Consider the following 15,498-nt stretch of genomic DNA (forward strand, 5'->3'; position numbering starts at 1 on the left):
TTTTGTAAACACTGTCTTGTGTCTTATTTATCAGAATGGTTTGTACACTTTTGTTTGAGTGCTACGACTGATGACAGCTCGTCAGAGGCAGCGCCTTGCTCTGAAAGGGAAGATATATGAAAACAGAAGTATAAAGCCTGTAATTTTTTATAGCTCAGTACTTAACACATACAGGCAGTGGAGTAGAGAACAGTCCCAAGAGAAGACATATGATTCTCCCACATTAAGCTATGCCCAATTTTAAAAGCACCTCTGAGCATCCAGTCACTGTGGTTAAGACAGTTTGACACATACGCATTAGAAGTTTGACCTTACCCAATAGATGGGGAGTAATTTCCATGAAAAGAGACAAAAATCAGGGGAGTAAACAGATGCTAGAGGTGAACTGGGCCAAATACTCAGGCTATGGATAACACAGGTTGTGAGCTGAAGGCGTGGGATTTACTGAGGCATTTCTGAAGGTCATATCAAGGTCATGCTCTGGTAAATGTACATGGTTCTAACTGCTCGAGGGATTATTGCAGTAATCACCACTGCAGTAATCCCAGCCACTGCCCAGGCAAACCATTATCTGGGGAGAAAATCTCCTGTTCTTTGCTTTGTTCTGATCCTTTCCAGGGTTCATGCATCTCCTCTAAGTGACCACTCCTCACTTAGGAGACTCTGCTATGCTCCCACCAAACCAGGACTCCAGGAAGAACTCCACAGTCAGCATCTGACTATCCATCAGCTCTTCTTGTCCCCTCTGCAACCACTCCTGAGGCCAGAAAGGACCAATTCACTCCTTCCTTCCTGAAAAAAAGGGGTCTGAGAGGAGTGAAGAGAAATCATGTACGACACAAACCTGCTGGTGTGTACACTATTCATTTCCACCACCACGACCTGCACGTCTCCAGGTTTCTCCTGCTCAGCTCTGGCGGAGTTATCACAGCTTGATGGGTATAACAAGCTGTAAGGTGGCAGCTGAGTTGTATGAGCTGGCCAGAAATGTGGGGAGGTGAGCTACAGCCTGGTTCAAAGGCAGAAATATGTAGCTGTGAAGTTCCCCCTCCTCCTCCATGGGCAGAGGAACATGCCCATGAGTTGCTGCTGGGATGAGGAAACTCCTCCAGTCACAGTGGCTGGAGATGACGTCTCCCCATTGCCTCAGTTGTCCAAAAGTCTCTGCAGTGAGACCTTGTGAGTGTGTCTGCAGAGCCCGTGTCATGACAGCTCCCTGTTTATGTCCTATCACGTGTTCAGTTATTTTTTAGATTCCTTGAATGGAGTGAAAGCTGAATGGCAAAGCAGATGGAAACCAAGACCTCTCAGTCTGCCATCTACTGCTAAACCTCCCAAAATACCAAGACTGTACCATGAAAGGTGAATCCCTGGTACAAAACTGTTGTCTGCAAGACAATCACCCCTCACTCTGCTGCAGCTCTGCAGATGCTTTCATTTAAAACTCTTTTCTTACTCTTTATTGGCCATTTTGATCAATCTAGCCAATAAATAGCTAATTGACCATTTTTGCCATAATTTCAGGTTGTAATTACCAGTTCCTGATTCTTGGAAAACAGCTAATATCTAACACGTTCAAGTTCTCAATTTCTCAAAAATAGACAAAATTATCATAGTTAACTTCATTTTTCCATTAGGCTTCTCCAACTCTTCAAAATTTCCTCCATTGCTATTCTCATGCAGAAAATTAAGAGTCAAATGACTTCAAGTAGGGAAGCTTCGGTCAGCACAGCCTGTTGCATAAATCTGAATAGACATTTCCAAGTTGTATGGAAGAGATTCCTCTTGCAGCAATGGAACTCAATATCATAGAACCATAAAATCATTAAGGTCGGGAAAGATCTCTGAGTCCAAACATTAATGCAGCATCACCACGTTCACCACTAAATCATGTGCCCAAGTGCCTCCACACACTTTTTGAACACTTCCAGGGATGGTGAATCTACCACTTCCCTGGGCAGCCTATTCCAATACCTCAGCACCCTTCCTGTGGATAGATTTTCCCTCATAACCAATTTAAACCTCCCCTGACAACTTAAGGCCATTTCCTCTTGTCCTGTCACTTGTTACCTGGGAGAAGACACTGACCCCCACCTGGTTACAGCCTCCTGTCAGGGAGTTATAGAGAATTACAGGGCACCCCCTGAGCCTCCTTTTCTCTGGGATAATGCTGTGCTGCTGCAGTGGGCTCTAGAAGCCCAGTCCCAGCCTGTAGGGCAGGCAGTAATCCATCAGCAGCATGGATGATCTCCATGAAAGTAACCTCCAAGGATTCAACCACTGGCAGAAAAGAACAGAGGGAACAACCAGACAGTTCAGAAAGCTCCAAAACATGACCACATAGGGAAAAAAATTAAGAAACTAGGATTGCTTAACCTAAAGCAAAGAAGGATGGAAGAACAGCCAACTGTTCTTGATACAGACCTGGGAGCTGGTAGAGGATCTGCCAACAGAGGCCTTTCCAAATGAGTCACAAGCATCTGTCAAGAGTGCTCTACCAGGAGTCCTGGCTGAGGGCCAGGAGATGGGCTCTCAGGACCTTGTGAAGTTCCTGCCAGCCCACTCTGTCTGAAGATACACTGAGTGGTATCTGTTCTTTACCCTGCTCTGTGCTGTGCCTGCAGCTAATGGTGCTGAGGCATCATCACGCGACTGACCCAGATTTTCAGGCTCCAGCTCTCAGCTATCCCAAAACCTCTGCCTTTGCTGAGAAGATGGGCAGGCCAACAAGACCCTGAGCAACCTGACCAAATTGCTTTGAGAGCAAGGGGTTGTACCAGAGGCTTCCACGGGTCCCTTCCCACCTGAATTGTTCCATGTGTGAGGCAAGTCCACAGAGGTTCACCAATCTACTCCAAGATTTCATGGGAAGGCCAGAACTAGATTCACATGTTTACTTCTCTGGACAGATTTTATCCCACTCCTCCTACAGCATCACAAGGTGCAGATGCTCCACCCACAGGCAGGACATCCCTCTCCCGCACACCTTTTCCAAGCAGGGACTTTCCAAAGGATGCAAAGCTACCGGAGCCCCATAAAAAGCAAACTGAAGCACACAAAACAGATGGGCCAGGGTGTGGAGGCACTTACAGCAGATGGCACTAAAATATTAAACTAACACTGCCGTATGCTTAAGCCTTGGCCTGGCTTGCTGCTGATTGCAGAGCCAGCCTGGTGAGAGCATGCAGATGAGAAATGAGCCTCAGATTGCTAAATCACCCAACCAAACACCCCCTTCCCATGGAAAAATGCGTCACTAGCAACTCCACCAGCAGCAGGGACGTGCTATCGCAATGCAGACAATGTTTAGCTGAACAAAAATCATTCCCAATAACTTCAGATCTTTCCTGGATCTCTGCTGGAGAACCACCTCCTTGAGAAACTGTGCAAAATCAGTTTGTCTGTGGCACCAAGTGGGGGAACACAGTGAGAAATCAAAGGAGAAACGCCCACATTGCTTAGTGTTTGCCCACTGTGTGATGGGACAGCACAAGAGGCACCGGGGAGAAGGGAAAACACATTCTTCAACCCAGGGAATTCACCAGTGTCACTCCAAAATCAGAAGTGATCCTGACTGCAGCTTGTGACACCACCTGAGAGACACCAGGCCACCACATAAAAATGGGTGGCCCTGAACCCTGGTGTCCCTCATGGGGGCTCAGAGCCACAGCTGCCACCAAGGGTGTGTTTTAAGGACATGCCCTTGTAGGAGACTAACCAGAGTAATGCTATGAAAGCATAAGGCATCAAAAACAGAATGCCTCATAGCAGGGTGGCATAGGACTGTGCTGCAGAATAATGCACTTGAAATTATTAATTTTGACTGTGTTTTCATCAGGATCCTGCCTGGAGACTGGGTCCTGACAGTTGTGTCATCTAACATATGAGTGACAGCCAACTCAACAGCCCCAGGCCTGTAGTTTTCTTTTCCTAAGTGAAATTTTGCCATAAAATAAAAAGAAAAACAAAGTTACCATTACTATAAATGTCCACATCTCTTTCTTTTTTTTATAACCTGGGCTCAGACATCTGATCTGAAAGGTAACAAGCTGCATTTCATGCAATGGATCAAGAAGAAGAAATCTAATATTGTCACTGAAGGAGAGGCTGAGGAGAGACAAATTGCTCCAGCATAAGGGAATTCTGCCCAGGACCAGATCCACAGGCTGTGGGACACCAGCCAGGCCTCCCTGTCAGAGAGGAACCGGCAGGCACTACAAGAGAAGATAGGAAAGGACTCAGCCGAGAACCTCCTTCCCAGCTTGCCTTGGTCCAGGCTTCTTTTGGGCTTCTTGCAGACTTCTCCAGGCCAAGGGATGCATATTTCCAGCACAGCAGGTCTTTTCCTGAAATTTCCTGTATGCCCAAGCCGTGTGGAAGCCCAGGACATAATAAAACAAAAATAAAAAAGAAACTGAGCTGGCACCCTCCCTTCCTGCAGAGCCACAGCCAGATGTGCCCTAAGCCCTGTTGCGTAAGGGCTGTGTCCACCTCTGGGAGGAGATGCCAGGAGTGATGTGAGGGCAGCAACAGCCAAGCAGCAGATGTTTGGCCACAGCTCTGCCTTCCCCTCTGTGCTCTGCAGGAGGAAAAGGAGTTGGCAGCACTAACACAGGTAGCAACTGCACAACTCCGGCCAAAGCCAAGCCTGTGTTGCATCAAGCAAGGCGATTGTTCCCACGTGGGAAAGTGGGAGAGGCTGCTTGGCAGTTCATGGCATGGGAAGAGCTCCACTCTATGAAATCATGACAGTCAGCCCCAGTAAAATGGAGGTAGGAAGTCACTGCCCATTTTTATTTTTGCCACTGGATGGCAATAGACGTTAAGCAGAGACATTGAGTTATCACTGCGCAAACCACACATGCACTTGCTGTGCTCCACCTTGTTATTTAGGGGAATGGCCCTGGTTTCAGCACGTCTGGCAGATACAGCAGAAAGGTCTCTGAGGCAGGAAGCCACAGACTGGCAGCAACACAATCAGCAAGACTGTTCCTGGGGCCAGGTTGTACGCTGGGCTTTCCCTTTGCACGGCTTCACGTATTTCCTGCACTCAAAATCAATTTTTGTCTTGCCAGCCCAGGGCAAACACTTCTGATGAGCCATGAAAAGTGTATTTAATGCCATGGATAGGAGTCAAAAAACACTTGGTGGGATTATCAACAGTGAAATAGTTAATGTTTCCATGTGAAACTGTTGGGTGACTGTTTTTAAATCACATATACCTGGCCAGAGGCCACAGAAAGATCTATAGCAGGGTGTCAAAAACACAGCCAGGCATATTGAATAGCTTCATTTGATCATCAGTTTCCTAATGAATCTCCAGAAGTGCTGGGCTAGCACTGCTTGCTGTGGCCATAGGGGATCAGTCCCCACCTGGACTCCATGAACATCTCTAAAACCTTGCCATAAGAAGGATGTGCAGTGGTAGCATAACACTTCCAATGTGATGTGTAACAAAGAGGTAACAGGAAACAATGAAGGTTTTTCTGTTTTCTATTTTTAAGAAGTACATAGTCACATTTTGTTAGTATTCTTTTAATGATAGATAACTATAATTAAGTTAATTCTCTTAATGAACGATGACACTGCTCCTGCATGATGACATCGCTCTGCTGCACCTCTGCTGTGTGCCACTGCCACACCTCCCTCTGTTCTCATCACTTGGGCCAAGTGTGGCTGGGGCCAAATGCCTGCCAGGTGCATCTGAGTTGGTGTATGATACATATGTGATGCCATGATGTAAAGCTCTGCCAGGACCTCAAGCTGATGTTATGAAAGCTGTTCCTGTCCTCTTGGATGTGCTCTGCCACATCATTTCCCTGCCAGCCAATGCAGATCCAGGCTGATGGATCTCGGGAGGATCCATGAGGGATGCTCTGGTTCCACCAAGCCACTTAACACATCTTGCAGTTTACCTCTGATAACTGATAAACTGATGAAAGAGTTCATGTGAATTCTCTGAGTGAGTGTCGTGAAACAAGTCCTCCCAGAAGAAGAAACCTGTACTCTACCCTCAACATAAAAAATTAACTACCCCCCAGACACAGCAACCCGCTCAGGAAGTACCTGTGACTGGAAGGCAGTGTAAACCAGACCCCACTATCAGCCACACTTTCTTATCTTGACCACACCTCCCTATACCTTGAAATCAGCTTTAAAAAAAGATACACAGGTTTTAGCAGCAACGCCCTTGAGAGGCTTTATGTTTTTGTTTTCCTTGCCTTAGGCACCAGAGTGTCTCAAGGGAGAAAAGCACATACTGAAATAGTCTTTTTTGCACCGCCAAGTAGCAATTAGCTGTCTTGTGAGGAAAAGTTCCTGCCACTACTGACTGTCCTATGGGAATAAAGAAAGGAAACACGGACACACTGTGACACAAGGAGAAACGCTGCTCATGCACGTGGATTTTCCCTGACCACCATATGAGAACAAGTCTCTGTTATCATCGGGCTGGGCAATGACAGAAATTAGAAGAGACATGAAAGTTAGGCCCCCAAAAAATCTGAATACAATTAAGGGGGACTGAAAATTGTGACAGAGCCTGAAATCTCAAAATTGAGGGACAGGCCACTAGCTGCCCCTGTGATAGTCCCCAACTACTTTCCCCACTGCAAGACCAAATTGCTAGTTGTGTGCCCAGAACAACATACAACACATGGTGGTTGCAGAGACCGAATGCCAGACACTGCAGGAGCAGTGTTTAAGGTAAATTTAATCAGCCCTACAGCTGCTGTGGTTTGGGCAGAGCCTCATCTAGTCCTGCAAAAAAGGGAATTTGGGAAGGGGGAAAGAAATGGTCAGAGCTCATCCTGTTTGTGAGGGAGATGAGATGCACAGCATGACCTTGCAAGCTCTGAGAATCTGGCAGGAAAACACATGAGCAATAATCATATGTTTCTTGTTCAACCTATTAATGTCATTAGTTCATTACTGCTAAGAATCAGTATTAACGTATTTTTTTTTTGTTGCAAATCTTGCAGCCCTCAGCACATCATGCAAGTTCGGGCTGTTTCCTCACTGGACTTGCACGCTTGAGTTCACAGCAATAGATAAATTGGTTTTAAGTGTGCCACTTACACATTCCTGCCACATCTCCAGGCCATCGTGTGGGCAACCTCTGCACAAAAAGATGCTCTTTAAGCAGTGGGTGTGGGATTCTCCTCCTCCTCCAATCCCTATCCAGCTGTTTGCAAGGAAGCAGCAGCTCTCTGAGTTGCAAAAACAACACCTGACAAGAGCCATGGACAGTCGCTGCCCTTCAGCCCAGCTGGGGAGAAAACAGAGGGGCAGGCGTGGGGCAGCCCAGTGGCCCTCCCTTCCACACCAGCCTAGAAACCCAGAGGCACACAGAGGTTCTGGCAACTTAAAGCTGACGTCTTGCAAAGAATAAAGTACCTTTTTCTCTTGTGTGCTTTGTGAACTAAGCCCGTTACAGGCTGCAGGGACGCCCGGCAGTGTCACTGTGCAGTGACCGTGTGCTGCCCCTTAGTCCTCAGGGTTCAGCTCAGACTAAAACCTGGTGGTGGTGTGTCTAGAGGTTTGGTGGTTCCTGTTAGACCACAGTGCCTGGCACAGCAAGCCTGGACCTGGCTGGCTCTGCACTGGCTTTGAAGGGATCCCGTGGGGAGACAAGTGCCCTCAAGCTCATTTGAGTACCAGGAAAGTGTCCTGCCCAGTGCTGGATTAGGGAAGGGGTTCTCAGAGGGGTGCACAGGATGTCCCCTAAGGAACGCAGAGCTGGGAGGAGCCGCTCATCCCCCTGCACTGGAAGCATACGCAAAACCCCTTGTTATATTAAGGATGGAGGGTGTCAGCCACCATGAGAGAGATTCATTTAAGCTGTACCAGCTTCAGTCATAGAATCACAGAATGGTTTGGGTCAGAAGGGACCTTAAATATCTAGTTCCAAATCCCTTTCCATGGGCATGGACACCTTCCACTAGACCAGGTTGCTCAAAGTCCCATCCAACCTGGCCTTGAACACTTCCATAAAAACCCAGACCCATCAAACGCAACTCCTCCTCCAAATCTTTCTCTTTTCCTAAATGCATCCTGAAAATCATTAACCTCACAATTCTGAGAGGTGCAGCACCACCTCCCTGACTGCAGTCCTTCCCTGGGACAAGGCAGGATTTGTTCCTCTTTGTCCTCCAGATGTCTGATATATGAATCAGCCTTATCCTACTGTGGTTCCTGCACGATCCTGTATCTATTTTCTTAAGTCTAAGAATTACTGTTGCTGGTTCCTTTTTCTTTCCCTGAGAGAATGGGCAGGTCAGGAATGATATATTTGTTACAGACGTACCCAGCTTTCAGCTGAGGATATCCAATGCCAGCAACTCCCCCTGCTCAGCACTACTAGCATCTCCCCTGCAAGGAACAGGCACTTCTCCCTCCTCTCCCTTCTAATCAGCACTGCAAAAACCAACATAAACATCTGCATTTACCTTTCTGCTTATTTAAAAACGGCAGTAGGAACGAAGCCAAGGGACTTCTTTTGCCAAAGTCCTTGGAAGACACTTTACTTTGGTTAACAACAGTTTCTTCGATGGGTTTCTTCAGGATTACTCTTTCCTTCAGCTCCTCGGTGCTGACGGCAGAGGTCGGGGGCTCAGCACCTATTTTTGGTGCAACAAAGGAGCTTTTCAGGTAGGACGAGGACTCTGCCAGGTTTTCCCTGTTCATCCTGCTCTCTGTCATTTTACTGGCTTCATAGTCTGAGGCGTCGGTGCGCGAGCTGTTCTCTTCCTTGATAATGTCCATGACCTTGGGCTTCATCAGAGGGGAGTCCTGTTCCCTCTTTGGGCTCTCTTCGGAGGCCGAGGAGGCGTCGCAGGACTCGATGATGAGCTCGCTGTCGAGCTCAGCCTCCCGCTCTTCCCGCAGGATGCTGTACTGGATGGAGGGGGAGGCGGGCGATGGAGGGGGCCCCCCAATGTGGCTGAAGGTCATGTAGTTGGAGTGCAGCACCTCCTCGGCAGCCAGGGGGTCCTCTGAGACCAGCTCGATCTCCGAGTCCCCCGACTCGGCGCTGCTGGCCTCGTTATCCCCGTGTGAGGAGCCGGCGGGGCGCCCGGGTTTGGCCCGCTGGTCTCTCTTCTCGGTGGGGAGGGCTGGAGACCGCTGTGCCTCTGAGGTCTCAAAGGAAAAGCTCTTTGCTTCCTTGATGGCACTGATGAGCTCATCCTCCGACAGGCTGCCTTTGCCCTGCGACTCTGAGCCGGACGGTTCTGCCACCAGGAAAAAAAAGTAGGGGGGGAAAAGGAAGAAAAATTAAGAATCATGTTTTCTGCCTGCTTAGGGAACAAACACAATAGATTTCATACCAGCATATTTCCCTCTAGCAGGACTGGTAACACAGGCACAAAATCTACCCATCTGGGATGACTAACAGTAATAACAGCTTGTCTTTACAGAGCTTTTCCCATGTGTGTACTCTTTATAAAAGAAGTATCATTAACATCATTTACTGAGGAAAAAGCTGAGGTACCTGGCAGTGCTGGTCACTACTTGACCAGTGGCTCAGCAACATGGTTTTCACCAGGAAAATCACCAGTCATGAGGAACATGGGCTCATGGCACATATGAAAGTATCACATTTTCTGTTCTGGGGATACAGATACAGGTCTGCTCTGGGGACAAACACACACACAGGGCTCGTGGGTTCCTGACACTGCTGATCCTAACAAACCATGTGTAGTTACTAATAGCTTTGTCAGACTTTAGCTTTCAGGTGTGGAAAGTTCCAGGTCAAAAACTTTTCTCAGTTGTGGTTTGGTTTTGGTCTTGGTGGCTTTTTTGTTTGTTTCTGGGTTTTTATTTGTTTTGTTGTTGTTGTTGTTTGGGTTTGTGGTTTGTGGGGTTTATTTTGTTTGTTGTTTTTTTTTTTCCCAGGGTGTGGGTGGCGAATTTTTAGCTTGGTTGGTTCCAAGAATGAAACTTAATTTTTTTACCATAATTCTTAATATAATTGTGAACTACATTAACCAAGATAATTGCTAACTTGTCACCCAAAATTCAAAACAAAGAAAACCAACAATGTAGTCTGCATTTTCTGGCTCACTCTGGAAGAAGATATAATCAGAGAGTGAAAATGAGTAAGTGAAAGGTCTGGGTGGTCACCCGGGATTAGCAAGGAGCCCACATCCTGTTCTGGAAGGGATATATCTCCTTGTATATCCCTTTACCATGTGAGATTCTGTAATGAAATAAGAAAGGAAGTGAATTTGCCCGTAAAGTGTTCACAGTAAGCAGTGACAGAGGCAGCATAAGGTGCATCAGCAGCTGTCTTGAGTTACTCCATTGGGGAACAGGCTTTCCTTGGTCATTCACAGAGCATCAGCCAGCCCCAGAAACCAGAGTGCACCTGGTGCATTGAGTTACTCCATTGGGGAACAGGCTTTCCTTGGTCATTCACAGAGCATCAGCCAGCCCCAGAAACCAGAGTGCACCTGGTGCATTGACTGTAAGGCCAGATGGGCCACCTGAGCCTGTCTGTGCCCAGAGGGGACCATGGCAGCAGTTTTACACACATTCCCTGCTGTCACCTGGCCACTGCCACCTCCTGATCACCCATTTCCATCTTGCACTTTCCTGAGCCAGAGATCCCTGCTATCCACACACAAGACCCTCTCTTTGCAGGGGGAAAAAAAGGTTGAATTTCCCCAGTCAAGGACATGTGGAAATTTGCCCCCTGGACTCCTGGGTGCTCATTCTCTGATTTTAAGTCGTTAATGTGATGGCACTCACTAAGTGGCATTGCAGATTGTGGTGTGTCAAGAAAGCCATCAGGAGAATAGACCCCCAAGTTTCCTCCTGCAGATGCTGGTGAAGAGGCCCATGGCAGGACACTGCCTGCATCCACACAGCTGGGTACCCCAGCAGAATGGAGGAAAGTTTCCAGCCCCTTGTTTACAGATGGGGATCCTGAGCTGACCTGCCCCTGGCTCCTAGTGGATATCTGCCTTCAGCCCAGCCCTGCTTTGCAGCCACTGGCATCAGCCCCCTAAGCCCATCCAGCTGCCCTGGCCACATCTGGAAGCTCCTTTAAAACAGAGGGTGGGGAAGAGACTTTATTAGATCTGACCTGGGATAAAACAGCACCAAGGCTGACAGAGTTCAAGAAGATTTTGGACAACATTCTCAGGCACATGGTGTGATTCTTGGGGCTGTCCTGTGCAGGGCCAAGAGTTGGACTCAGTGATCCCTGTGGTTCCCTTCCAATTCAAAATACTCTATGATTCTATGAAAACCATTATTTCTGGATACTTCCTGGGTTAATTTCTCATGGCAGTAGTATAGCTGATTTCTTCCTAATCCTATGCCTTCCTCAAGATGATTCAGGTAAAAGGGGAGGTTTTGATGATGGCACACCCGTGTCATCACGTCTTGTTGGGAGATGGGCAGGAAAAACAACCTCCCTACAACCCCTCCAAGCAATTTTGGTTTGTGTATCTAGCAATACATGTCATCAGTAATTTCAAGCACATATTGTTGGCATATCTAAAGCTCCTCCAACAAAACAGCCCTCTTGGAGCACATCTCTCTTGCACAAAAAAGTCCTTCTGCACCCCAGAGCATGGCTGTGGATGGGATTAAGGTGTCAGAGCTGTAACAATGCACTCCTGTCTGGATGCTGGGAAGTTTCTGTTGCACTGGGAGCTTGTGCATCCTTCTCCTCTGGCTGCAGCAAGCCACATGAGCCGTGCTGCTCTCTCGCATCCCGGCACAGGAGCATTTTCTCCCTGAGCAATGACTTAATCCGGCACACGTCCAAACAGACATGTGACTTCCAGCCCTCGTAGCGCAGCAACGCGCCGTCCCTCGGCTTCACCCCGCTCCTGCCTGTGCTGGCAGTCTGTAACTCTCAGCCATGGCATTTACCTTGTGAATAAAACAGCCCTTTGTGGCCAGCAGCAGGGTGTCACATTTACTGCTGGCACGGGCAAGCGTATAAATACCCGCGGCTTTTCAGCGCCAGCGCAGCGCAGGAACAGAGCGCGTCTTCCTTCCCCAGAAAGATGACGGCCAGTAATTAGAAGCAAAAAGTTTTCAAAAGTCTTGATCCCAGCAGGGGGTAGCCGGGGGCTTTGCCAGAATGCTTGAGGGGCACCGAGGAGCGGCGACTTTGCTGGGTCACTGGGTGGGAATAGCGAGGGCAGGTTTTTAATTTCTCCCTCGCTTTTGAGTGCGGAGTCTGGGCGCAGCACATCCCAGGCTGTGGGAAAGGGGGGATTTCCAGAGGAAACACCCCTTGGGAGCCAGCCCTTAGAAGAAGACGCCTGCTTCTTTCCTTAATGCGATGGATAAACAGTGCTTCTGGCTTTCCAGCATCCCAGTACGAGGCAGTGGGACCTCCCAGGGCTGTTTGGGCAGTGCTGGGGATCTTTGCCCATGGAGAGGGACATTTCCGTGCTGTCAATGATGCCGGCCACACCAGTGCCTCCCAGAAAGGCAGCAGCCCTGAGGCTCTGCCACGGACTGTTCAGCTATTTTGCTGGGATACATTTATCAAGTGTCCCAAAGGCAGCCTTGAAGGGGTGCCAAAAACTGAATAAATAACAGTCAGTGCCTGAAGTCCTTAATTACCTTGAAGTGCAAAATAAATAATTGATAAAAAACGGCATGTCTCAGGAGTAGCATGTGATGTCACCCAGTCAAATAAAAGAAAAATGGGACTCTGGAATCTATCAATTATCTAAAGTTTCTGGCTGATACAGGCAGGATAAACTCACAGCTGTGGTGGGTCCTTCTATCTCCTTTTCGTGTGTGAAAGTGTAGAAATGCACACTAAGGAACTAAATAATTCTCTGAGGGTAGGGATTTCCTCTCTGGGTGGAAATCCCAGACTGCTAATTTCACGAAATTCTGAGTTTTTTAAATGCTCCTAGATGTCATCAAAACAATGAAAATTTCAGCTCAGGAATGTCCATTGTCAAATGTCAAGTGCTCATTGTCAAAGGATTTTGATCCAAGATGCTGAAATTTAATTTCCAGTTTGAAAACTCTGCTTCCTGTCACAGAACTTTATGATGTTTTAAAATATTATACTACTTACATATTTTAGCAGTGTATAACAGGGAAAATGAGGAATAGATGTTATGTACTACTGCAGTAATCAGACAATAAGAGAAGGTATAAACATGGGATTTTGGTGCCCCTCCAACAGAAATTATGAGCCTTTAAAAGAGACTGGCCCTTTTTCCCTCCAGTCCCCTTTGCAAATGAGGTAATAGCATTTCCCTCCTCAGCACTTCCTAAAAGCAGCACTTTCACATGAAAACAGTACTTATATTTAACAATGTAACTTTACTCTCTACAAGAGCAAAGAGGTGTCAAGTCAGCTATTAAAATTTTTAGAAAATGAACCCAGACACTTGCACTGCCCTGATCCCACACAACTCATTTCCCTTGGGGAGCCTGGACAGCCAGGGTGACCAAGAGACCCCCACATCATCAGGATCTAGCTCAAAATGTTGCCTAGATGAAGACACTCCCAGAGGTACACACCAGTACACAACTTCCCTTTGAGGAGAGATCTCTGGGGTGACTGGGGTCAGCAATCTTGAATCTCTTTCCATACAGCGAGGGCAGCTCATCCTGAGCGGTGTGTTGCTGATGGGTAACACTGTTTGCATTCCCTTTCAGTTCAGCAACATAAAGTGGTGCCCAAGCAGAGCAGAAACACCTGAGCCATGGAGTCTCATTAACGTCCTCCCACACTCCCTTACACCCACCACAAACCCATAGTAATTCTCCAGCGTGCAGGGCTACAAGTGCAACCACTTTCTGAATAGCAAAAAACCAGTGCCCTGTCCCAGCATCAGCATTACCTGTGCCAGAGGATGGTGGTGTGACAGACCCTGGGCTCTCATCTTCTGGCTCTGACACCGTCACCGTTGGTACCACCTCACGGTTCGGCTTCAGACCAGTCTCTGGATGAGTGGGGCTGGACTCTTCGCTGGCAGCTTCCCTGGCGCTTTCTGTCTCAGTGAGCGTGATCTTGACGGGGGCTGTAACCACAGAGGCACCATGCTGATCTCCAGACTTTCTGTCTTCAAGAGGGTCTTGCTCTTTGGCTGCCTTTGTGCCCTCCGGCGCCGTCCGCTGAGGTTCAGCAGTGTGGGTGGACCCAGCGGGTACTCCCCGGTACTTCTCAATAAGGCCTGGGCCCTCATCTTCTGAGTCAGAGTCATGCTTGTCTTGGTATTTTATTTCTTCTGATCTACTCATGTCCATGTATTTATAACCTTCTACTTTCATGGGATCTGCTAGGGTTTTATCGACTTCAGTAGACTCTGCAGGAGTCATCTCTATTCCTGAATCTGAGCTAAACAAGCCACGGGACTCAAACCCAGTCACATCTTGAACAGGATGCCCCAGAGTGTTAAACCCCTCTGTGCTGCCTGAGCAGGGAATGGGAGTGTTTTCCTGCTGATAAATGCCCATGTAATAGGTGGAGTCCCGTGGGGTCGTGTAGTGGACATCGGAGATCAGAGAGGTGTAGAAGGAGTTGTCGCCTCCGTTGGCAGTGGAGCCATAGTCAAAGAGGTGAGATGAGGCTGTGACACCTAAAGCAAAGACACAAAAACAAGGCACAGTAAGAGACAAGTGCCTGCATGCATCAAGTTTTCTGCAAAGCCGCACTTACCCCCTGCTGATTTTATATTTGGTCTGTGCGCCAGACTTGGCTTCGCTTGCAAGCTCTTTGGGACTGTCTCTTTTTATACCTTTGGGCAACATAGTAGTACAATCTGTCAGACAAGGCTTCCAGCTGCTGGTCTATCTTAAAATAGCCATAAATGATCCTGATAGTTACTAACATTCCCGGCCAATGTTTTCCCAGCTTGTGAATAAAAACTTCCAGTGATGGCAATCTCACAGCCTCCCCCACAATCCAGCTCAGGGGCTCAGCATCCAATATTCTATTCTATTCTAACAGAATATTCTGAGCTGGAAGGGACCCACAACGATCATTGAGCCCAATTATGAAGTGAATGGCCCATACCAGGGTCAGTCCCGCTACTCGGTGTTATTAGAACCATGCTCTTACCAGCTGAGCTAATCCTTGAAAGAAATATAATATCTAATACAAAACCTATTTTTTAAAATATATTTTAAATACAAAGCATTGGAGGAGTTTCATCCTAAGGAAACTTTTCATTAAGAAAAAAATTCCGCTGGACAGAAATCGAGAGGGGAAGTTGGTAGGCAGATTTAGATTTCATTTTCTCTTTTAGGAGTAGCCGACCTAAATTTGTAAAACACCAAGGCAGAGACTAAACAACCTAATTTAGTGATTTCCACATGTTCAGAAAGCTGCACCCTGTGTGCATCATCTACAAATCATGCTGGCATGAAGGTGGTTAAACCTCAACCCACACACCCATGCATCATTTTCATACACTGCCTCTAATTCCCTCTGTCACGCTTTCAGTTCCTGGGGATAACACTAATTAAATTAGAAGCAATGGCCACTCTCGCTTTGCAGCATTCATA

The 15,498-nt window shown here is 47.5% G+C and overlaps 1 protein-coding gene across 1 annotated transcript in view; it reads right to left on the reverse strand.

Moving 5' to 3' along the window:
• The window catches only part of RTN1 (reticulon 1), a 120,833-nt gene that overhangs the window by 38,789 nt on the left and 66,546 nt on the right, over positions 1-15,498 (reverse strand). Inside the window, exons 2-3 of the mRNA XM_027711759.2 lie at positions 13,833-14,570; positions 8,448-9,230 (exon numbers count right to left, since the gene is read on the reverse strand). Of these exons, the coding sequence (XP_027567560.1) occupies positions 8,448-9,230; positions 13,833-14,570 (1,521 nt within the window). The remainder of the gene's footprint in view (positions 1-8,447; positions 9,231-13,832; positions 14,571-15,498) is intronic.

The sequence above is a fragment of the Pipra filicauda genome, unplaced genomic scaffold (genome assembly GCF_003945595.2).
Source record: "Pipra filicauda isolate LSUMZ 115617 unplaced genomic scaffold, ASM394559v2 scaffold304_size882533_pilon, whole genome shotgun sequence".
NCBI classification, from domain to species: domain Eukaryota; kingdom Metazoa; phylum Chordata; class Aves; order Passeriformes; family Pipridae; genus Pipra; species Pipra filicauda.